At 40.7% G+C, this 26,196-nt stretch overlaps 1 protein-coding gene across 1 annotated transcript in view; it reads right to left on the bottom strand.

The window, feature by feature from the left end:
• TBC1D9 (TBC1 domain family member 9) overlaps positions 1-23,842 on the bottom strand; it is a 106,772-nt gene extending 82,930 nt beyond the window's left edge. The window contains exon 1 of the mRNA XM_074378207.1: positions 23,703-23,842. Within this exon, the coding sequence (XP_074234308.1) occupies positions 23,703-23,832 (130 nt within the window). The 5' untranslated portion in view covers positions 23,833-23,842. The remainder of the gene's footprint in view (positions 1-23,702) is intronic.
• Between the last annotated feature and the right edge of the window lie 2,354 nt (positions 23,843-26,196).

The raw sequence follows: 26,196 nt of genomic DNA, 5'->3' as shown, positions 1-26,196 counted from the left end.
CAGGTTCCAGGATCATCTGGCCATTTCTGCTCTACTTTTCTCTCTTACCACCCTCTCAAAAATTGCCCAAGAACAGGAGACAGGATACAGGACAAGGACAGAGTTGGTCTGTTACTGGTTCATAGGCAACTGAAAATGCCCTCATCCAGCTTTAGGTCTCTAAAGCTACGCTATCAACAAGAATGACACAAGATGAGCCACAGTGAGTGCCTATGTCATGGGGCTATGACAGAGCCCAGGACAGCAACCTCATCAGAGCTGGTGAGTCAGCTTTTAGAAAGATTTTTTTCCCCAAAAAATTCCCTTTGAATCTGGGAGTAGGAAGGCTTTCTAACTATGCCTCACAATCCAAAAAAAATTATTTAAAAAAAAAAAAGAGAGATTCTTCTACGTAAAACCCCCGAAACTCTACACGGCAAAAACACTATGTGTTAAGTCAAAAGACAAAATGGGAGAAAGAACGGGGAGATGCAACTCAGATCACAGACAAAGGGCTCACATCCCCAACATATAAAATAGTTCTTAAATGTTAGTGAAAAAAAGAACAGCCACCCAATAAGAAACAGGAAAAGAACAATAACCGTTTACAGAAGAGGAAATAGAAATAGCTTGTAAATATACGAAAAAATGTTCAACATCACAAATAAGAGAAATGCAAACTAGAAATACACTGAGGTACCATTTTCACTGATCCAAGTAGCAAGAATCCAAACTGTCTGATAACACATTTTCTTGCATGAGACTTGGAAAACATATGATAGGAATGTGGTTTGGTGTAGCCATTATGGGATACAGTATGGAGAGTCCTCAAAAAACTAAAAATAGACTTACCATATGATCCAGCAATCCCACTCCTGGGCATATATCTGGAAGGAACTCTAATTCAAAAAGATACATATATCCCAGTGCTCATAGCAGCACTATTTACAATAGCCAAGACATGAAAACAACCTAAATGCCCACCAACAGATGACTGGATAAAGAAGTTGTGGTATGTTTATACAATGGAATACTACTCAACCATAAAAAAGAATAAAATAATGCCATTTGCAGCAATATGGACGGAACCCAAGATCATCATTCTAAGTGAAGTAAGCCAGAAAGAGAAAGAAAATTTCCATATGATATCATTCATATGTGTAATCTTAAAAAAAAAAAAAAAGACAAGTGAACTTAGTTGCAAAACAGAAGTTACAAAACAGAAACAGACTCACAGACATAGAAAACAAACTTATGGTTACCAGGGAGGAAAAGGGGTGGGAAGGGATAGATTGGGAGTTTGAGATTTGCAGATACTAACTACTATATATAAAATATATACAAAAGTGTATACTAACTACTATATATAAAATAAATAGCAAGTTTTTACTGTATAGCACAGGGAACTATATTCAATATTTTACAATAACTTATAATGAAAAAGAATATGAAAAGAAAAAAAAAAAAGACTGGAAAAACAGGCATTCCTCACACATTGCTTGTGGGAGTGAAACGTGGTAAAACCTCGAGGGCGGGTGATTTGGCAAGGTCTACCAAAATTCCAAATGCACTTATCCAGTGGCCCGGCAACTTCACTTCTCGGTATTTGTGCTAGATATGTTCCACTTGGCTAAATGACATATACAAGGTTATTTATTGCAGCATTAATTTTATATTAAACATTTGAAAATAACATAAGTATCTATTAATAGGGAAGTGGTTAAATAAATGATGGCACTGACATATCATGGAATAAGAGGCAGCCATACAAAAGAAAAAAGAATGGCAACCTTCTATGTCTTGCTGTAGGAAAATAGATGTTCACTGAAAGAGTGTGACAAATACATGTATGTATATGCATGACTGGGACATTGTGCTGTACACTAGAAATTGACACACCATAACTGATGGTACTTCAATAAAAAAAAGAGAAAAGAAAGTGTGGTGGTGCAGGACAAGCTTTCTGTACAAAGGGCTGAGGGGAGGGTGGGATGAGGCTCTATTTTGTATTTGTTTGAATGTGCAAAAAGGATCTGGGGAAGATACACAAAAAATGGATACAGTGGTTACAAGAGGAACAGGACTGAGATGTTTTCCACTGTATACATTTTAATATCTTTGGATTTTTGAACCATATGAATATATTATTACTCAAAATTTATTTAAATTGTAAAAAGTATCTCTGTGACTGTGTCAAAAGCATCTTTTGCTCAGCACATTAGCAAACCATCAACCTCAAGAATTAGGAGACGTTTGAGGGAGAGCCGCTAAGGGTTATCATTTGCAATCTCTTCTCAAAAGTTTCCCAAATGTGAAGACCTTAAAGGTAGAATCATTCTCACAATCCTCCTCAGTACTACTTTTCCTTCAAATGGTGTGATTTAAATACTCACGCACATAAAGCCAATTATAAACTTCTCATGCTCAAAGCTCACTTATAGTTACAAAACCAAAATATGCTCACAAATCAACCACAGCAAAATTATACAACCAACAGAAGTCTGAAATAACCACATTAACTTATGGTGAAAGATGAGGTTGTTTTGCTGAAACTAACTTAGATGAGGAATTCTGTACAGGCTCTCTGGGCTCACTGTGTCACCTTCTGTTAAGCAATGTGGTGACTCTGCCGCCATTTTCCTCTATTCAAATTCAGGAAACCTTTGTATCGTGTGTTGAGAAATCATCTGACTCTCTTCTGGTCAAATGCATTGTGTACTATTCAAGCTGGCCATTTTTCCAATGGCTCAAAAACAATTGATCTGGAGCCATCACAATTATAAATCCAAGCGCTAACTTGAGCGTGTCCATCATAAGGTGGTCATAACAATAACCCAGAATAACATGTACTGACTTTGATTCGTATTGTTCATTACTAACATGATAAAAATGAAAATATCAAACTTTAAAATTATGGTGAGAACTCAGGCTGACAATGTGCACAGACCTCCCGCAGTTCACAGCTGCAAAATTAGCTATAAAATTAGCTGCAAAAAAACAGCTGTAATTAGTTAATACATTAAAGGGGCAGTGTGTCTATTCACGGCCCCAGTTGAAGACTCTTTGCCTTGGAATTGATGTTCAAGCCTCTGAGAGGTCAGACTCTTTGGCCCCTGAGTCTGCCTTCACCTCCGATTCTTTCTTTGTGTCACTGCGCAGCTCAGCCCCATTCCTGTGCCCATTTGCAGGCTCTCAAACTCCAGTCTGGGGCAAGAGTCTCAAACCACCTACAGCCTAGCGATGAGAGGGATGAGAGTGTAGATCACCTGAGTGATGACATAATTCCCATTTAGCACAAATATCAATTCCCCATAGAGGGCACACGCATTCCAACCTGCATTTCAAAGCCTCTCGCATTAAGTCTTGACAAAACCCAAGAAACTAATTTCAGTACTAGACATCTGTACAGATTCTTGCTGAATCCAGTCTCCCAGGCATAGGGATGATGTCATATACTTTTGCATCTTAAGTGCCTAACGTGGTAAGCGCCTAATATCTGTCCGATGGATGAATGAGGGAGTGAGTGAATGGATGAATAAACGAATAAAAATAAGTGATGAATTAGCCAGAGAGTAAAACTAGGGAAAAGGCAAAAAAAATTTTAAAAAGTTTTAAAAGCAAGCTCATTTAACTACCGCATGCACCTGAACCACCAGGCGGCCTCTTTTTCACATCTCTAGTGCCCCTCTGATCACCAACAGAAGCAGTGGTACCCTTTTTGAATTAAAATTGTTCTCCATATATAAACTTCTTTAAAAACCACAGTCAGGGGGAGGATGTAGCTCAGCGGTAGAGCACATGCTTATTAGCAAGTACGAGGTCCTGTGTTCAATCCCCAGTACCTCCATTAAAGATAAATAAACCTAATTACCTTCCACCCCCACTAAAAAAGTTTTTAAAAATTAATAAAAACCACAGTCTACCAGGAAACTGGAGTAGAGTTCTCTTGAGTATTTATTTATAAAGCATTTGTAAGTACAGTGTAGGGAGTCATTCTAATAGTTGGCCTGTCACCAAAGCTAAAGCTAAAACAAGTAGACAGTACAGGACTTCAGTTAGTAAAAACTGTGGTGTGGTAAACACCTTCCCATGCATTGTGATTCGTGATTATAAAGGTCAGTAGCTAAATATTTCAGGCACATTCTTTTGATACCAGGTTCCATGTTGCCAGGAATGTTGGCCACAACCCAACGAAAGGGAAAGAGGAAACATTTCTCTCAAGTTCAAGCAGTTTCTGAGTCACATGAAGACTTTTTAATTTGTTTTTACTTAAAATGGTAAGAAATAATGCTGCTGTTAAAAATTCCAATTAATTTAAATCGGCCACTGTGGGAAAGGTGGAATCTGCCTCCTCTGATGAGAACTCAGGCATATGTACTTCAAACAGATGGCAGTACTGCCATTCTGGGGTCCTGGTATTGCTCTGTTCCCCTCTGTATCCTTGATTCTCACTCTTCCTCCTTTTCGGATGTCCTCTGTGTCACACAGTCCTCATTCCCTCATAGCTACAGAACTGCCATCAACTGGTTACCCTCTCTCTCAAGTCGACATTTCAGGTTTCATGTGACAATGCAGTGAAGCCACCTCACTGGGTTTCAGAGCGTGAAGCTCTCGTAAAAGTAATGAGGGTAAAGATGTGTATCAGCTAATGTGTTTTGCCTAAGGTGTTAGAGATACGCATGGTTTGAACAAATCCCCTCAGTTTTAATGAGATTGTACCAATGCTAGAGGATTCGAATGATGGGAAAATGAGATTGTGTTTAACCACATTCCCAAAGATCAACTTGTCCATCACAACAGCCAAGAACCCAGTGAAGGCACCAGGGAGATGATAACTTCAGTTATGAGTGGTAGGGACTATGTCTTCCCCCAGAAAGACTCCTCGTTAGGTAGCAAAATCCTTCACCCACTTGGTCTCCTCCCATAACTTCGGTTTCACCCTTGACGCCCACTCTGACTCAAGGCACTAAAACTCTTTGTCAGAGAGTTCAGTCCTGGGTATGATTGGTAAGCCTGCCAGGGTCCACCATGTGGCTCATCAGACCCCTTTGACAATTAACACCTCTCCCACAGCCTGGTGTGTGCCAGCTGGCCTCTCTGAGACCAAGGGCACCTGGCCAGGCAAAAGCCCTCCCCTTTAGCTGCTGGGAAATCAGATGTCAGATACCCTGACAAAGAATGGATCTGATGGTACTGAGACAGCAACAAGAAACAGGACACGCGTCTGCCTGCACCCCAAAGTCACCGACACACAATGGTGAGGAGCTGAGTCTCACGGGGAGTGCATGAACTGTGGGTGCTCTCCACCCACAAATGGAGAACACTGCTGGAATGACCCCTGACCACCCTGAAGACGCGCTGAGCCGCTGGTCTAAGCCATCAACCAGGCAGTACTTGTCTATCCTAAGTGAGTTTCAAGTTAAATGTGACCAATGCCTGTCCTTTATCCAAAGATGGTCAGCCACATTCTTACTGAGACCATGGGGCCATTTAGACTAGCTTTGAAGGTCTCAGAAATGAATGCAAGGGGGAAACGGTAGTTGACTGCAGAGTTGAAGCAGGTGGACTCGAGGCAGACTGCCCTGGGCTCACACACCATCAGCTTGAGCACTTACTGGCTGAGGGGCCTGAGGCTCAGATCCTTCCTCTACCAACAGGGATAATGTTAAGTGCTACTTACTGGGGTTGTTCTGATGATCAGAGGAGAGTGCCGAACTCTCGGTAGGCAGGCAAGCACTCAACTGGTGTTAGGCATTATTATTATTAGGGTCACTAATTATTATGAGGCATCTCACTGCCAAAATCCAGAAATTTTCTTCTGACTAACTCATTTCTTAAAAAGTCATTGAAACCACCAAAATGACTGAGTCACAAAAGAGTGAATGGTTTGCAAGCTGGTGCCTGTCTCGTGGAAGGAAAACCTGGTCTAAGGAACACCCACGCGATCCCGTTATAAAAGTGAAGTAAGCATCCGGGGGGGGGACTTCAGCACACTCGATTCACCGCTCGTTCGGTCTTGGCGAGCCTTCGACCAACGTGAGAAAGTGAAGTTAGTAGAATTGTGACTCAAAGCCAGGCCTCCTTATTCCAAATTCTCTTCTCTTTCCACACCCTGTGAAGTGAGAATGTTTCTTAACTGGTGCACTAGGCCTCAAGGCTGAATCCAGTAAGAAGCAGGGCTACTTTGGGCTTCCACTTCTTCCAGATCATAGAAACCATCCTCTGACATGAATGGGGCTGAACACCAGAGGTCGAACAGGACCCTGCTTCCCTCCTCACTCTGTAACTCCCCGTCATCACCACGACATACTGCGCTCTTGCCAGGTTCCAAGGGCTGCTCTCAACACTCTCCCTCTACACATGCAAACAACTCCAACAGAAAGGCACTACTTTCATCCCCCTTTTACAGATGAGGAGACTGAGGCCGGGAAACAGAATTTGCCTGTTTGGCACAATTTAGCTATTCCATGACTGAGCTGTTTCTGCTCAGTTTGCTTAAAAGTACCTGGATAAGAGGGGGTAAATTATCCTTCCTCTTCTCTGGCTGACTTCCAGGACAGCAAGTCTCCACAGACCGCTGCTCACCCCTGTCAGACACCTGTCATAGGTCTTATTTGGAAAGAAAATCAAACACTAACAGAAACCTTTGTACAGTTGCAAATATATTCAAATTGCAACCACACTCTGCTTTAATAGCTAGATATTAACGTTAGATGTCTCAAACACAAGTACAGGGAGACTTTTGGGGAGACTGGAACACCTTTCCCAGTGAGGACATTGTTATTGTTTATTCACCCATGTTCTCCAAATCCTAAAGAAAACACTGCCCTGTTCTCATATCATTAAGTGCTTATTTAATTAACTAAAATGATACTTGGTCTTGTTCAGATCACGCCACTGCCAGTTATTACTGGTTTCAACATAGAACTCAAGTCTTCCCAGATCTGTTTACACCACAGGACACAACATTCCACCAGGCCCCAGAGTCCCCTACCTGTTACCAGAAAACCAGGTATTCTGTGGAGAGTGTGATTATTTAAATCCATAACCTATGTAGCTAATTTTAAAGACACTAAATGAATATCAGGGAACAAACATTTGATACAATTCAACTGACAACATATATTTACAAATTATAATAATATGCATCATGGTGACACTATACAATACAACAGCCAGTGTAAATATTAGCCTGTGACTAGGTATTTCGATAGAGCATGGACTCCCCAGTTTGCCTGGTCCTCACCACTCCCTACTGCCCTGCTGACACTGGAGCTAGCTTCCATGTATCACCTCGTACTCTTATAAAACTACAATCATTGTTCATAGGAATGAAATGTATCTCTATAACTATAAACTACATCTCCATCAAAGCTGGAAAAATAAAAGATAGACTGAGAGGGCTACATGTTTCAAAATATTTGGGAGAAGATATTTGTACAATAAAGAATATTCATAAATGTTTAATATTTTTTAAAAAAACTGACCTTTACAAGAGAGGCAATAGCCCTCTTCCCAACACTCCCTCCTTCCTCATGCCCCTTCAAAAATAATTATTTGAGTTCTAAATGCCAGGAGTTATTAAGTATCCCGACACTAAGCCGTCCTTTATTTAGCTAATGTCAGGACCAGACTTGCCCAGGAAAACAAGAGAAGTCTTTCCAGAGAAATTTCTTTCTGAGAGAGGCTTTCTAGATCCTTCAGGGGGCTTGGGGAACTGTAAATCTGATAATTCTTAATGCCTGGGTCTTCGTTTTCCTTGTTAATTTAGGCAAACAACCTTACAACTTTAAACTAAACAACATTAAATTCTTATTACGTGTGTTTACACACTCATTTCCATAAAGTCAGATTCTTCCCAGGCTACCTGGGCAAAAGGCCTCCCGAGACAGGTGAGCAGGCGCTCTGTTTCCTGCTTGGATTGTTCCATAATTAAACAGTAAACGGTACTTCAAATCTAAAGGTACATGGAATCTCAAGGTATGTGGAAATGCCTATGCTTCTTTCTAACTCTGCAGTTGATGTAAAAACAATGCATTATATTACTTCCAAAGTAATAAGGAATAGTCAGTGTCATGTAGACTTAAAAACCAAACAACCCGACCATTCATCACCCCAGTTACAGTAACAAAACGGTTTTCTTTTCTTCTCCTTTCTCTTCTCTTCTCTTTCCTTTTCTTCTTTCCTCCCCCATCCTCCCTCCCCGTTTCCTTCCTTTTCTTCTTCTCATTTTTCCCTTCCTGTTTTCTAGTGAACATCTGTTCCTTGCGGGCAAGGCTGTTTTATTATGCCCCATTTTCACTTGGTAGGCGCTACCACCAAGCTGATGGCTGCCCAGTAGACTTCTGATACCGTCAATAGGTTGTTCCCAGGTACACTAGGTAGATGGAGGCTACTTGGGCAGGAGAAGACTTCATTTGGAACACATAGTCTTAATACCATATTAAACTTGACACTTTTGGCTTTCAAAGGACTTTCAGTGTCTCATTTGGCCCTCACGATAAACATGTAAGGTGGGTAGAGGGAACCATCCCCATTTTCAGTTGAAACACAGTGTCAGAGAAGTTAAAAACCATGGCGCTGATGGGTCTCCTTCCGTTCCAGAAAGTCCTGTAAGTTAGCAACCACCAGAAATGTTTAAACTCCTTCACCCACCTATAATTTATAGTGAAAGATAAATACAGAATTTCTTATCAAATTCTTTCTATTTGCCATAAACTACCTCAAATAGGAGCAGATACCCTCTTTGACATTCACATTCTATTGGAAGGACATTTCCAAGGCCCTTTTAAAGATGATTATCCTCATTTACTAAGCTTTTTGAAAATACTCTCTCCCATTCTGTGTGGATATTATAGATCCTGCAAGACAAAGATGTAGTTGGTGAGTAAGAGCAAGCAAAAAAAGTATTCACCTTTGAAATTTTATGAAGTCTTGTGTTTTAAAAAGTGGGCTATCAGCACAAGAGAAACAGAAATCTGCAAGTAGCCATTACAAGCACACACGCGAGAGTCTGGTACAGCCGTACCATTCAAGTGATCAGACACTGTCCCCGCGACAAACTGAAACGTCCACAAAAAATGAAGAAGAGGTGTCCTCTGCTAGCCAAAGTTTTTATGGGCGCTAAGAAAGGAGGGACAGATCACAACTCATTACTGATATTTCCAGCAAGGGGCCAACCCAAGTTATCTGAGTTAGGAAAAAGTCACGGGGTGCTTGCTTGGTCAAACACACCCTAAAATTGGAATCATGTGGACAAGATTAGCAGGACTCTGAAAAGAACACCCCATAAATGTTCAAAAGCAAAACTACATGATGCCTTTAGGAGGACTCCATGGAATTCGCCATGAAGATGGGAGTTACGTCAGGAGAGAGACATGCTGACTTTTATCAAGGAGAGGATGAGGGGGAAGGGGACAGTGGGCTTGGATAAACAGGTTAAAGTCAGAGGGAATGTAGCTCCCTCTTCCTAAAGCTCACAGAGACACTCAAGTGGGGCCGTATTTGAGAGACTAGAGACGTTCCATTGCAAAAGAGAGAACGGGAAGGAAATAGGAAGGAAGTGAGAAGGAAGGGGAGTCTGCAGGATTAGCATTCTGACAGTTGTCTAAGCGCTGTGGAGTTCGGGGTCAGCAGTGATTAGCCACACACCATCCAATCAGAACAACACCGTAATTAGGCTCATAATTGAATTTTAGAGCGCAAAAGGGTAACGCCCACCACACTGTTCTGCATTTGAAACCAATTCTTCTCTCTAGTCACCAGTAGGTTAGGAGAATTAACAAGGGAGAACCCCAGGATTTAGCTGTCAGAACTGTGTGCTCTGCATTACAGAGCATCCCAGGGAGGGCTGCCCCTGGGGAGTATGTGCAGGGAAGAGAGCAGCTGGGGCAACACCAGATCTTGCCCCAAGGCAGGACCTTCCACTAGCTTATCTAGACACTGCTCCCCCCCCCCCACTCACACACTCACACACACACACCCTCCTAGGGCCTTCCCCACAATGAACTGAGAACTCTAGTTGAAGGGCCACATACCTGGGTATCAGGGTAAGAGAAAGAAAGAAGCACTAACTTATCTTTGCATTCGGGCAGTGATATGTTCCTATTGTTTGAACACTATATAGCAAACTGGACATTTCTAACTGGCTAGGAAGCTAACAAAATTACCTGGAAATGCTATAAGACTACTTACAAATTGTAATAATCCTGCTGCAAGCAACAACATTAAATTTCTGAAAATCACTTGGGTAGAAAATTCAAAGCTGATAAACGGAAGACTTTAGAGGACTGGCTCTTCATTTTTGGACTCCTAATCCACTCTAAGGAGCTGACAGACGTGGTGGAGCCTCAGCTCCAGAAAAATATGAACTCCTAATGAATTCCATAAATCTCATATATAATTTCATGTTGTTCCAAGATCTGAACCCCCACCAGCCTAAGTATCTTTAAAAGAAAAAAGTAGTTCAGGGAGCCAAACTATTACAAAGATCCTATTAAAAAAACTCAGTAACATTTTTACATCCACAAAGAGAAAAGAAGCAGGTACTGAAGAAAGAAAATACGATCTCTGACACAAATTACATTAGTGAAAATTGATATCGTTTCTCCAATATGTTGGAGATTGACTCCCCGCCTGCTAAACACGGATACTGGTTTTCCTTGTGGAATATCCATCAAAACAGACCTCTTCCTTCCCTGGTCCTCCATCAGCGCCCTCTCAACTGTTTAACTTGGAATGGCTCTATCTCATGGTCCAAAGACAGCTTAACTAGAAGGCTGGATATGGGGAAAGTTTGGAGACCTTTCTTAGGAAACTCCAGAGACAGTTTTCAGACTTCCTCCCTGGCACAGAGTCAGGTAACTGTAACCTATGACAGCCACTGGCCAACGACACCGTAACACTGGAGAAGGAGCAGCCTGGCTCTGCCTTTCCCTTCATATCCACACTCAAGATTGCATTTCTAAGACTGAGACTGACTTTGCCTCCGTTTCCTTTAGCTTTCCAAAGGCTGCGCTCCAGTTTCACCTTCCTCTCTTCTTTTTTCTTTGTTTCGCTTTTTATCCTTCTTTCTTTCCAAATGCAGTCATGCAGTCACAGCTAAGTACAAATCCAGACTCTGTCTGTTACTAGCAGGGTCTCCTTAAGTAAGATACTTAACTTCTCCAGCATGTGGTTTCCTCATCTGTAACACACGGAAGAATAACTACCCTACATGGTTGTTATGGAAATCAAATTAGTAACGTATGAAAAGTTCTCAGCTGAAAGCCTGAACCACAGAAGAATTCCATCAAATGTTAGCTCCTCTGCCTTTATCCTCTATGCTAATAGTAAAAATAATAGGAAGTACATACAACTAAGCATTAATAAAATAATATGACCACAATAACAATGACTTGGAAATTTAGCTTTTAGATCATGTAGATATGAAAATGTATTACAAAGAAGCTTTTAGAAATCATGTACTTTACAAACTACTATGTCCAAAATAGATAAACAACAAAGACCTACTGTAGAGCACAGGGAACTATATTCAGTATCTTGTAATAACCTACAATGAAAAGAACGCAAAAAAGAAAATATATATATATATATATATCTGAATCACTATGCTGTACACTAGAAACTAACACAACATTGTAAATCAACTATACTTCAACTAAAAAATAAAATTAAATAAATAAAAGGGTAGATCTTTAACAATTTAAAAAAAGAAATAATGTACTTCACAGTACTTCACATTATTCATTACAGTACTAGATATGCAAATATTATAAAAAGGCAATGGAGTAAAAAAAGTAAATAAATTAATGATTTCTTCTTTTAATGCTTTCAAGAGTCCAAATGTAAATCTGTTAAGTCCTGCTTATTTTTATTACAGATTACCTTGGTTCCCAGGTTAATATAAAGATTTTAAAAATTCATTTGGACTACTGAAATGTAAAGAGTTTCATTATTAAGAAGCAAGTAATCTAGAAAAAACTATATGAGATAAACAAAGAGTTCGGCTTTTCTGTTTCGAGCATAAACAGATCAAATCCTTAATGTTCTACTTGACCTTCCCTCTAGCAAACACTTAAACTTGCCCAGCAAGCCTCAGAATAATGGAGCCGAAAGCCAGGAATGCATTTCACAGACCTCACTTCCAGGGCTGGACAGTTAATCACCTGGCCTAGTGGTCCTTGGGCCCCAACAGAGAGTAGAATTAATCCAACTAAATGAAAGCTTCCAATCCAGATCTCGTGTGATGAGTTAGGAGAACCTTCATGGATCTCTTGAATGGATCCCACAGCCAGGGAACCCCCAGCTCCCTGAGAGCAAATGTAAATAACCAACAGCAAAATGTGAAATGCCTTTTGAAGCAAATCAGAAGCCAGTGGCAACTGCAGAAGAACTTGAAAAATGGCTGGCCAGTCCTCTGAACACATCCCTGACAGGAAAGGGAAACAAAGCAAAAGGGAAAGCAGGTCAATGATTTCTTCAGAAATCATTTAACTAACTACTATGATCTACATGATCTAAAAGCTAAATTTCCAAGTCATTGTTATTGTGATCATATTATTTTATTAATGCTTAGTTGTATGTACTTCCTATTATTTTTACTATTATAACTACTAGGTAATATGTCTAACTTACAAATTCCTGATTGGCTAATTAACCACATATCTTTATATATATAAATATAAAGAAAGGTGGCCACACCCCTGCCTCCCACCTCTGTCCTCTCCCTGGTGGTCCCAGTTTGCCACAGTCAGGGTCATTGGTGCAAGGAGACAGGGAGAGAAGAGAAAGAGAGGAGAGAATAGAGAGGGAGGGAGGGAGGGAGGGAAAAAGAGAGAGAGTTCTGGGTTTACTGCCAGAGCTTTCAAAATGTGCATCTCTAGGAAGAAGGGAAGGAGAGAGGTGTGCAGGTAGCATGGCTGAAAGTTGCTGATCAAAAATTACCTCCACCAAAAATTAACTATTAATATACATATATATGTATATATACACATCCTTCTTCATTACAGGTTACCACAAGCCATTGAATATAGCTCCCTGTGCTGTACAAGTAGGACCTTGTTTATCTATTCTGTACCTAGTAGTTTGCATCTGCCAATCCCAAACTCCCAATTAATCCCTCCATCCCCCCCTCTCCACCCTCCTAATCATAAGTTTGTTTTCTATGTCTGTGAGTCTCTGTCTTATAAATAAGTTCATTTGTTGCATACTGACTTATCTTTTTAAAGTCACCTAAATATCAGATAACCAGTCGCTTTATCAGCACCTTTTAAAACTGCAGTGTCTCTGTTAACTGCAGGACTCACAGAGGTGTGAATTACTCAGAGCCAGATGCCTCCTAACACCTGACTGAGAGCATCACCAGGAGGAGGGCAACGATGGACCATCACCTACGGCAGCTCCCTGTGTCTCCTGTCTTACCTGACTTACCTCACGGAGTCCTCACACCTGGCACTGAAAGGTTATTGAGCCTTATATAAGGAAATCAAGCTCATAAAGGAAGAGACACTTCCTAAATCACATCTCTTGGTAACGGATGGGGCTGAGATTTTAACCTAGTTTTGAATCCGGTGGTGTCCTTACTAAGGGAAGGACTGAAAAAGACTAGAGCCCTGTGAGGGGTAGAGAATGCAAAAGACCAAAAGACGCAGTGAAGTGAGCGACCCTGGAGTCTCCCCTGTTGCCTGCGGCCCTCGGTGCACTCAGGTACTAGGAACACGCCTGGGCTCCAGCCTCCCAGATCCAGACCCAGACTCAGACCCAGACCCAGGCCACAAGGTGGTCCCGGCCACAGTCATTAGCATCACAAGCTGCCCGGTTCCAAATGACAAATTCCTGATTTGTACACAACTACAAAACAACTACAAAAAATATAAGGAAAGGTGGCCACGCCCCTGTTTTAGTGTGCAGGCCTGGGAGTCATCCTACAGTGTACAACCTGATCTCTTCACCAAATGGGTCCTCTCTGTGCGCGATGACGGCAAAGCAGAAAATGTCCACAGTGTCCCTGCAACAGGAAGTCAGCCTCACCCCCTCGAATTTCCAAAAGGAAGCTCGGAGTTCATTTTCTCCTCCCTACTTTTAGAGCTCAGTTTATAAACACCTGGAAGATGTCAAAAGCCACCTTAAATCCTACACAAATTATGCGCATTCATTCTGACAGCTTCTTTGTAGAATAAGGGAAAGTCTCAAGACAAACTGGAATGGGTGACTAAATTGTTCTGTGGACAAAATTCTCTCAAAATTGGTACAACAAGCAGAGTGGGGAGGAATTCACGGAACAAGCAAGTAACATCTGCTTTTGTCTAATCAGGCTTCTTGCCAGAGCACTTGGTTATTATGTAAGTACAGGAGCCAACCCCATACACAGCTCCAGACCACCACCCGCCCCAACACACTCAAGTCACCAGTTACAACACTAGGCTCCCTGAGGAACTAACACTCATTTTACTGGCTTTAGATAGAATTAATCTACAAAGAAAAACATTAACTGCTAAGTGCAACTAGTTGCAACTTCATTAATACTACACACTGGCAAGAGGAAAGCGTGTACCCTAAAAACAAGCCCGGGTTAACTAGTGAGGGTTTCCAGACCATTGCTTTGTTATTCTCTCTCTCATTACTGGGAATTCTTCGGTGTACAGAAAGTTTTCCTCCATTCTCTCTGAGTTCCTGGCTGGGTCAGAAAATTAAACTGACAAAGACAGACTAGCAGAAGAGCATACAGATGTTACTGAATTTGGACAGGTACATGGGAGTCTTCACAAGAGAATGAAGATCCAGAGAAGTGGCCAGAACAGGAAGCTTTTATATCTTTTAGACAAAGTAACAATACATTTTTGAACAATGGACAAGACAAAGTGGTTAGGGCAAGGGTGTAATCAGCTAGGGCTAACTAGTCTTTGTCTTCCTTCAGTAGGAAGGTCAGTTAGTTTAACCAGGTTTGTTTGCTGTGTCTGGGCTGATAAGAGTCTATCCCCAGTAAAAGGACAATTTATCTCCTGCCTTTAGTCATAAACGGGGGGGGGGGGGGGGGCTTTCTCTATGTTTACTGCTTCTTAATTGCCTTTAGCTCAAAATAATTTCCGTATCAAAGGGGCATATTTTGGGGTGACATATTCTGATTTTCCCTATCAGTTATTAAATGGAATGTTTCCCTAGTTGTGATGGTCTCCATGTGGTGCAAAAAGTCCAATTCCTGGACAGCCCAACGCTGAATCTCAGATCAAAACTTCTAGATACAGCCTTAGCCTGCACTTGTTCCATCCCCATGCCTGTGTCGGTAGCTCTCCCAAATTTATTTATCCAGGTTGATCACTAGGTTCATGATGGCTCAGCAAGAGAAACTTGCCTTTTCCTTCCTGTGTATCTTTATAAAGCTCAGCACTCCAAACACAAGTGGTACTTAAACACATTCCTGACAGGACAGCTTACAGAGGCCATCTCACTTTGGACTTTGGGTAATGAGAAACTGTTTTGATCTCTTGGTGACATCCTTTAACTTGAAGCATCTATATTCTGATTCACCTGGCATCCATGAAGCTCCTAAAACTGCATGTAAAAATTTTCAGTGTCTTCATTTTTCCGGAGGTAGAATCAATAGTTTTTATTAGATTCTCAAGCGAGAGAGTGAGGAAAATAAAGTTAACCTATGTCATTATAATTGTCCTTATAAAGAAAAGTAAATACAAAGTCAAATAGGCCTCCCCTTATCAGCTGTGTGACCCATGGCAAGTCACTTCATCTCTTTAACGCCTTACTCTCCTTTTCTGTAAAATGGGCTAACAATAGCACCATCTTATAATGGCAGGGTACTCTGCACCACTCTCTGCTACTGAGAACAACTACACAAATGGGACAAAATATACTTTAAACTATCAAAGAGTTAAAAAGAGACACATCACTTGGGAATGCGGCTCAGACACAAGACCCCTACATGGGGGGCAACTATTATCTGGGGAAGCATTTCCTTCTTCCCAAAGGGGACGTACAGTAGCTGAGAGTCTGGATGTGCTTTTAACAGAATCAAAATCTGGAAAGACAGGGATAGACATCAGTGTCAGCATAGAGGTAGGAAAGTAATGATGCTCCTCTGCCTCTGGGTTGAGATCTTAGAGACCTACAACCTAATCAAAAGTGTGAATCTTAAGTAGGCAAAACCACCCAGGTTAGACTTAGCTTTGAAATACATCAGTACCTAAAAATAAAGTGATTTTGGTTTGTAACTGGCAGAAAAAAGTTCTCTTACACCACCTTCTATTTCAGATTACTTCTGCAAAGCAGAAGTACAACGTCTAGTACATAATGAAAAGTAACCAGGCATACATGGTGACACAATGAATGAATGAAAACTAGGAGAAATAACAGACAACAGAACAGACCCACATGAGCTCAAGATACTGCAGTTCACAGAGATTTTAAAATAACTATGCTTGCCATGCTCAGGAATGAATTTTTAAAAATGAGAGTTCTGATAGATTACTGAAAATATCAAATATTGAAAATATAAAAATGAACCAAATGGAAATCTTAGAATTGAAAAATAATTAAGAATGGGTAGGCTTAACAGATTAAATACAGTCAAATAGATAGTGAATTGAAATATAGATCAGAGAAAAAATCACTAAAATGAAGCAAGTGAAAATCAGAAGGTAACAGACGTAGAAAAGACAATGAGAAGGTATAACATACATGTAACTGGAATGCTAGCAAAAAAGATCAAGAGAATGAAGGAAAAGAAATATTTAAACAAACAGCAGATGAGAAGTTTACAAAACCAAGGAAAGACAAGTTAAACAAGTCTTACTACCCCAAGCAGGATTTTTAAAAATAACACAAATAACTGGATATACTAAAACTGCAGAAAACTAAGGTCAAAGAGAAAAACCTTCAAAAAAAAAAAAAAAAAAAGGGAGAGAGAGGGAGAAAGCTTAAAAGCAGCTGGAGAAAAAGACAATAAATATTATCTACCTACAAAAGAGCAATAATTCAGAGTGACAGTTTACTTCTTAGGGAAAAAAAAGTAAATCAGAAGACCATGGAACAATACCTTAAGCATTCTTTTAAAATAAATTATAACTACCAACTATTTTAAACAAAAATATCCTTCAAGAATGAAAGCATAATGAAGACACAGAAAGCACTTAATAAGGCAGCAGATTTAAACTCAAGTCAAATGTACATTGATTAAATAATCCAATTAGAAGGCAAAGATTTTCAAACCAGGTTAAGAAAAAAAAATCTACTATTTATAAAATACACATCAAAATACAAAGATACAGAAAGGTTTAAAAGTATGAAAAAGAGAACCAAACATTAGCCAAGTAAATCTGTTCTAACTATAATGATGAAGCAAAAAGCAATTCTAGAGGTAAAGGCAAACATTTCATAAGGATAAAATATTCAATTCACCAAAATACATTATAATTATAGATGTCTATATAACTAATAATATAGAATCAAAACATATAAACAAAAATTGAAAGAACTACAAGAAGAAAAACTCAACATTACAATTACGGTGGAGAACTGAACACACATTTCTCTGTAATCAACAAAATTAGAAGATTAAAGAATCAGTTAATATATGGAAGATGTAAATACTAGTATCAAACTTCACCAAATGAACACAAACAAAGCATTTATCCAGCAACTGCAAGATACATTTCTGACTGCAGTAAAATAAGTATCAAAATGTTTGTAAATTAAGAACTATATATCTAAATAACTCAAGATAAAAAAAATCATAATGGAAAATAGAAACTATTTTGAGTGAAATAATCACCAAAACACTATATATCAAAACTTAGCTTTGAAATGCAGGTAAAGTCATGCTTAGAGGGAAATTTATCTAAAATGCATATATTAGAAAATAAGGCTGAATATCAATTAACTAAACATCACTTTTAACAAGCTAGAAAAGTAGCAACCATGTATACCCAAAGAAAACACAAAGAAGTAAATAATAAAAGGTAAAAATTAATGAAACAGCAAATAAATATGCAACAGAAAAGGTAAACAGGTCCAGAAGTTGATTCTTTAAAAAAGACAGAAATTGATACATTTCTAGAAAGACCAATTAAGAAAAGGGAGACACAAATAACAATTGTCAGGAATAAAAAAGGGGATATCACTGCACATCCCTGTACATTACAAATATGAGAATATTATTAATAAATTTATGCCAATATATTTGAAAATCTAGATGAAAAGGATAAATCCTAAAAATAAACAGCTTGCAAAACTCACAGTAAAAGAAGATTTTTAAATATTTGAATAGTTGTCATACCATTCAACAAACCCACAAAGAAAACTTCAAAGCCAGACAGCCTCACCAGTGAATTTTGCCAAACATGTCAGGATGATATAACACTGCTATCACACAAACTCCTCCAGAAAACAGAACAAAGAGTGAGCACTCCGCAACTTACTTTTTAAGGCCAATATAATCTTGATACCAAAATTTGATAAGGATGTTATGAGAAAGAAAAACAGGCCAATCTTACTAATTTATAAGGACGCAAAACCCCTAAATAAAAGATTAGCAAGTGATATTAATAAACATAAAAATACATTACAGCCAAGTTGGATTATTTTATGTCAGTTAATATGTCACCACACTAACGGAATAAAAGAGAAAAATCATATGATAACCTCAATAGATACAGAAAAGTATTTGAAAAAATTCAGCATCCATAAACAACTAAAAGTTTTTGGCAAACTAGGAATAAGAACATTCTTAAAGTGAAAAAAAAAATTATCTACAAAAATCACTATAGTTGATGAATAAATGACAAGTGTTGAAAGTCTTTCTTTTGAGACCTATAAAGGGACAAGGACATGCTCAATCAGCACATCTATTTGACATTGTACAATTTGTGCAAAAAGGCAAAGAAAAAAATTTTTAAGCATAAAGATTACAAAAAAACAAATTTCTCAGATGATATTCTTGTGTATGTAAAAAATATAAAAGAATCTATAGATAAATTACTAGAATTCATTTCACAAATTAGCTAGGTTTTGAATACAAGGTCAAAAAAAAACTATTTCTATAGGTAAGCAAAAAAATATTTAGAAAATAAAATTTTATAAAGAAACTATACAGCAGAGTGAAAAAAAAACAAACCCTGAAATACCTAGGAATAAATCTAATGAAAGATGTGAAAGACCTCTACAGAGTAATCTATGAAACATCATTGAAAAAAAAATTTAAAAGACCTAGATAAATAGAGGAATATGCCACGTTCATGAACTAGAAGATTTGATATTATAAAGATATTAATTTTGCCCAAATTTATTTATAAACTCAATGGGATCTCAGTCAAAATCCCAACAGCTTAAGTCTCTGTTGCTCCTGGTGGAACTTAATAAGCTGATTCTTAAATGTTGTGTAAATGTAAAAGACAAAGAATAGCCAAGAGTCTAGTAAAGAACAGGAGGACTTGATCTAATAACCTCATTATAAAAGCACAGTGTGGCATTGGTGCAAGGATATTCTCACAGACAAAAGGAACGGGTTAGAGAGCCCGAACAGATCAACACATACTGGGACACTTGATTTATGACAAGGTAGCCCCACAGGGCAGTGGGAACAGAGTGGACTTACCAATAAATCATGCTGGGGCAACCGGATGTCCATATTTTTTTTAATTTAAAACTTTACCCCTATCTCACACAATATGCAAAAATTAATTCCCAGTGTATTCTAAGTATAAATTTAGGGGTTAAAACTGGGAAGTTTCTAGAAGATAATATAAAAGAATACCTTTATAAGCTCAGAGTAGGAACACTTATTAAACATAATAAAAACACTAACCATAAAGAAAAATGGAGTCTACAAAAGATTGATATTAAAATTAAGATCCACTTTTCATCCTTAAGAGAATGAATAGGCAAGCAACAGAATGAAGATTATGCCACACATACAACCAACAGTGAGCTCATATCCAGAATACATTTTTAAAAATCTATAGATCAGTAAGAAAAAGACAACCTAGCTGAAAAGTGGACAAGAGACTCGAACCATGTCACAAAATATTTCAAACAAACGGCCAATAAGCATGAAAAGGTGCACAACCTCATCAGTCAAGAGAAAGCAAATTAACTCCACAGTGTAGTATTACTGCAAAACCACCAGAATGGCTAAAATTACAAAGACTGACGATGCTGGCAAGGATAGGGAGCAAGGGAAATTCCCATATGCTGTGGGTGGGAGTATGTTGGTACAACTACTTTGGAAAACAGTTTGGTATTATCTACTAAAGTTGACGGTACACGTAACCTATGAGCTGACAGTTCCTCTCCTGGGCACAGACCAAATAGAAACGCATATCCACAGGCACCAAGAAACACACACAAGAATGCTCACAGCCACCCTATCCACAATGACCCCAACCGGATCATCCAAAGGTCCTCCAACAGTACAGTGGATAAATATGGAAAAATGATTGTGGTATACTCATAACAGTTTTCTGCACAGCACAGAAAAATGAACTACAGCTACAACATTCACGAATATCACAAACAAAGCAAAGAATCCAGATAACGTGTAAACACATACTCTATGATTCCATGCACTCCTTGCTCAAAAGACAGGCAAAACCAAAATATTCCTTGTTGGAAAAACTAAAAAGAAAGGCAAGGAAGTGTTTACCAAAAATTACAGGATAGTTTGGCTTTGGGTTTTTTTTTTCACCTTTGGGGGAGCAAAATAGTGACTAGTAGAGGGTCACAAAGGGGGATTCCAGGGCACTAGCAATGTTCCATTTTTTATCCTGATGTTGGCTGCAAGGTGTCACTTGTAATAAGTCACTGCGCTCTGCGTCTCTATTTTATGCACCTTTCTGTACATGATATGAAATCTCAATTAAAGAGGGTTAATGAATAAATCAAATGCATCTACAATAAAAGACTTTATTTTGTCAACACCTATGTATATTGCCTGAAATCAGGAAAAGAATAGCTTAATTTTTTTTAAAAAAGCAAGTGTCCTCATTGTGGCCCATTAAAAATAATATAACTTTTGCACTAACATTTATAGCTTTCTCACTAACATCTTAGCAAGCACTGGGGACCACTGAGCACTCCTGGCCAGTTCACACTGAGTGGGTTTCACTCATCTGTCATCCATTTGATGAGTGGACAATGGTGTATTGGTCCAGATAATGCACATTATATAAAAGATCTGAGATCATTTAGAAAATCTCCAACTGATATCTGATACTTGCTCTTCCCTTCTCGCCTCACAGGCCAATTTTTTTCTCTCTACAGTTCTCAACTCAGGTGTCACTTTCACAGGGAAGCTCTCCTTGCTCCCACTCCCACCCAGAATGAGGTAACCTACATCGCGTTCCTCTCCTTTTGATGTTAGGGATGGTCCTTCTTGGTCTGCCCCCATCTCCCAGATCCATCGCTGGGAGGCTGATCCTTAAGGACTAGATCACCAGGACACCCCATCCAGCAAGGACAGAAGCTGGGAAGTAGGGAGGAGAGAGAAGTGGGACATGTCCTCCCCATTTCCTTTTTGCTGTGGTCTGTGTTCCTAGTGGTGGCTGCTTCTCTGGAGGTCCAGATTCTTCCTGCCTGGCTCCAGTTCCCATGGCATCCAGCAACATCATTCCTGCCACCTAGGGTGGCAACAGCTCCCCACTGCTGTGCCCTCACTGGTTCTGGGAACCCTGCCTCCATCTTCCAAAGCTGTCTTGTCACTAAACTATCTTCATTAGAACTAAGTTGGATTCTGTCTTCTGCTGGGACCCTGTGGAGTGGTAATTTTATATTAATTTATAGGATACTTCCATCAACATCTGTCTTCTCCCACTAGGCTGTGAGCTTCATGACACTAGCACTTCGGAAGTTGCCAACCAGTATTTTAAATGATATAGTGAGTTAATGAAGGCATGAATGAACTCACATTAGAACTGGAGTATTCTATACATTGTACAAGGATTTCTAAAATGTCCCTGATAACATTCGATGTGGCACCAATCTATCAGAGCAAACATTTTTCCCATGTTGGTTGAAAATAGCCTTTGTTGGCAGGAATATTCGTACTCATTTCAACGATTTCAATTATTCTAGCAATAAGTGCAATAGCTGTGATTTCTCAACTGGGTAGGTAAGTTTATCTGAAATAAGTCTCAGTGATGAGATTCCAAGTAGACTGCAATTAATTACAGCTTGGAGAGTCAGTAGGAGCACCACAAGAAGCTTGACTAGAAAAAGAAGGCTCTGTATCTCTTATTTCTTATAACCCATTGCAAATGACTCCAGAAAATAAATACTTGTAATTTGTGGTATGGGAGGGTTAACTCCAGGAAGGAAGTATTCTTTGTTAACACAATAAACTATCTATTCTATACTGTTGTTTTAGACTTAAAAGACAATCTGGGCTGATACCAACATTAGATATGCAAATTTCTTATTAATGTATATACGTGGACAGCTTCTACAAAATGGACTGGAAAATTCTGATTCTAAGCTACTAATCAGAATTTCCGGAACACAATCTGGAGCTGGAGCTCTGCAGATTCCTTTTCTTTTATGATAAAAAAAAAAGTGCAGAAAAATCAGATTACTCATAGACGATCTGATTGCACCAGCAAGATCTTTCAAACCAGTCAATGTCGTACGCTTGAATTTGAATTTTGAGAAAACTAATTTATAAATTATAATCACAATTAAATGCATATATATCAAGAATTTTTAGTTCATAGCAGGGCATTTTGAAAGCAGCCATCTACCCAGCACGCGAGCTCCTGGTGGGTGATATATTCTGAACTCTGAAGAGGTCAAGGTTCATCTCTTTTCTGCAATCTCTTTCTGGTTAAATCTCTCCTGTTTCTTCTGTTAACTTTTCCATTGTAAAAAGTACCCCAGTTCTGTTCATTGTAACCAACAGAAAGAGGGGAAGGTCCAATTTCTCTAACATGGTTTGAGTTCAAGATTACCCGTAATCTCCCACCACGCAAACTAGTTAGTTAGTAAAGGAAGATCTTTCTAATACAGCACCACTTGGGACAGAGGTCTGGTTTTATAATTCAGAATAATACGGCATGTTTCAGTAATAGTTACGATATTAATACCTTGTGAGGGGTTTTGAGGAAGTAGTTGAGTTAAAACAGTTAAAATGCAGTTACACTTCTGATTATTTTTACAACCAGATAACCTGCTTTGTTATATATCTAATTAGGTGCAACAACAACAAAATTCAGTTTTCCTTATTCATTCTCTTCTGTCATAACTAATATAAGAAATGACCACACCAGCTCCTTACTAATTGCTTTCCTGGAAACAAAAGAGCATTTTATACCTGATCCTGCCACAACCAGTAAAGCGAATGAAGTAAAAATTAACCGTCCTTCACCTCTCTTGCCCATATATAAAGCAATATTTTTTAAAGGGGGGAGAGGGTTAGTACCGCATTCAATTCGTAAAGATTGACGCTGCCCCCACCCCAGACTCACTCATCTCCATTATCAACATCACCCAATTGCGGGGAGGTGGGTACACGAAGGGCCCCACCGCCTGACAGGGTCAGAAAAGAAGCATCTCTCTCACAGTCTGAAAATTACGGCTCCTGATGCCTTCCTGGCACCAAAGTGGGGCGGGTCGCCCAGCCCCGAGAGACCGGGCGGCGCCTCGGGTGCCCGCAGCCCAAGGCCGCGGGCGGCGCCGCAGCGCCCCGGGCCCCCCTCCCACAGGGGCCGGCCGCGGGTCCTTACCCGCCAGTCCGCCGCCGCCGCCTCCATCGCCCGCGTGCCCCTTCCTCCGCTGCAGGATGAAGTAAGGGTTGGCCCTCTCGGTGATCCACAGCGCGTTGGCCAGCAGCACCTCTTCGGGGTTCACCCACATGTTCCCGGGCGCCGCCGGCGGACGCACAATGGGGCGGCGGGTCGGGTCCGGCGCACACCAGCGCGCACAGGCGCGCACTCCCGGGCACACGCGCGCCCGCCCGCCCGCCGGCGAGGTGCGGCGGCTGAGAGCGACTTCACCAGGGGGTGGCCCGCGGCGCCCGGACGGAGACAAAGCCCCCGCGGCCGGTTAGGGAGAACCGCGAGGAGGCTGGCACCGCGAGCAGCATCCTCTCCGCGGCGCCGCCGCCCCTCGCGAGCCCGCGGCCGCAGATACCCAGGCCCTTCGCTCCGCAGCCTGGCTGGGGCGCACCGCGGCAGGAGGAGAAGGAGGAAGGGGAGCGGGAGGAGGAGGAGGAAGTGGTGTGGCTCAGTCTCGGGATCCGGCTCGGCGGACGGCAGGACTGGCTGCGGTCGACGCGAGCTGATTCGGCCCCTCGGGTCGGGCGGAGCTGGGCCGAGGCGCAGCTGGTCCCGCAGCGCCCACCCGGGGTCAGGGCCGCCTCGGCCTCTAGCGGCTCAGAGCCCTCGAGGTCACCGCGCGTTAACACTCCGCGTCGGGGCCACTCGCACCCCCGGTGAAGCCCAGCTCCCCGCTGGAAGGACGCTCCGGACACTGCGAATGAATGACGACAGCACGGCTCATAAGGAGCGAGCCGGGGTGACACCAGCTTCCGCGGACGCGAGCCCTCCGTGGGCCCTGCGCGCCGAGCAGGGCCGCGGCGACTGGCTTTGGGGGTACCTTCTGGGGACCATGTAGCAAGCACTCGGCCCCACGCCCATCCCAGCAGGGAGGACGCTGCCAGCCTCCGTGGGGTGTGTGCGCGCGCGCGCTGTGTGTGTGTTTATGGTTGACGCTCTGTAGGCTGGCGCCACCCCTTTTCCCAAGAAGTGTGTTTCAGGCTTCCAGACTTAGAGCTAGAGACCGGGGTCGGAAGTGGACGCAGCCAATGGTTGTCGATGTTTTTGTTTCCTGCATCTCTAGGGCAAGTCATGCGCTAAACTTGTCACCGCCTGTAACCCCTCCCCTTCTCCATTCCATTGTAATTAAAGTGGCCCAGCTAAATGCATTACATCACTTCTTTCCTTGACCTGTAGGGCACGAGCAATAGCGAAGTTGGAAGCAGCCCAAAAGCTTAGAGCAACTAATTCACACCACAGCTGGTCCCTATACGAGGCCTTTGGCGCTTCGAGGCCTGGACATGGCAGAATTCAAGGATTTATCCACACTTAATGGATGGATTTAAATTTTTAAAAAGAATCATGGAAATCAGAGACACAAAACTGGGCCTGCTTTATCCCAAGACAGTTTCACTTTCCCCGGTATTTCGAGCCTTTTTGTGGTGATCGCAGCCCTTCTACCTATCTGATGACCTTTTTTTTCCCCACTTCTTTTTACACCCCGGAGATCTGAAGATAGCTGATAAAAAAGAAAAAGGCTCCTCTTCCCAGATAATGGGAATTTACCAAGCTCTGCTTTGTCGTGAAAGTTGGACAATCCTAGGGACTTATCCCTTCCCCAATGAGCAAATCATTCAAATGAGACTTTCATGTGTGGACTTCACATTTTTCACTTTTGTAGTTCTCACTTGGAGGGCTGAATTCCTTTCAATAGCTGAGTGAGTCGCATCCTAGCCGTTTTAGAGAGGCTGCCTTTACACCTGTTGGTTTCCTATCCAGTGGGCTCTCAAGGAACGGAAGTCTCCCTTTACCTTACCACATTGACCTTCTGCCTCTTTAGGAAACATTTTGAATCTCCGGGCATTTGTGGAAATTCCACATTTTTAACATAGACTCAAAAATTTCATTTGGCACCACATAGTGGCCTCAGTCACAAAATCTATTGCAAATTTAAAAAATAAACAATAAGATTGCAAATTGTACATATGTAAAATTGTATTAATTTTGTATTTATATAATTTTAATATTTTGAACTGCTTCCATAGATATTCTTTTATTTTATAGAATATGCATTTTTTAAAACTCCACTAAGTGACTTCATACTATCTCCTGGAGTGTCCTTATCATACTGCTCAAAGCTGTGACTTAACATCTGTGCCTTGGCCCTAAAGTGGGACCTTAGTGTAGCACTTTTTGTCTGTTATTGCCAAAATGGTGTTTGCTTATATAATTCATATGTTCATTCACGCATTCATTCAGCATGGAATTATTGAATGCCTACTAGACTCTAGACCCTGGGGATAACAAGTGAACAAAACATACAAAAATTTCTGCCTTTGTGAAGATTAAAATGTGAAATAAATAATAAAAACCAAAACAAACTTACAAAAATTTGCTTTGAGAATAAGTTTGGACACCAAGAGGAAACAAGAAAAAGATTTAAGTCCTTAGCTATTTTCTGGTT

Source organism: Camelus bactrianus, chromosome 2, assembly GCF_048773025.1.
Source record: "Camelus bactrianus isolate YW-2024 breed Bactrian camel chromosome 2, ASM4877302v1, whole genome shotgun sequence".
Classification (NCBI taxonomy): domain Eukaryota; kingdom Metazoa; phylum Chordata; class Mammalia; order Artiodactyla; family Camelidae; genus Camelus; species Camelus bactrianus.
The sequence above is the reverse complement of the archived record's forward strand: the minus strand, read 5'-3'. Positions and strand labels throughout refer to the sequence as shown.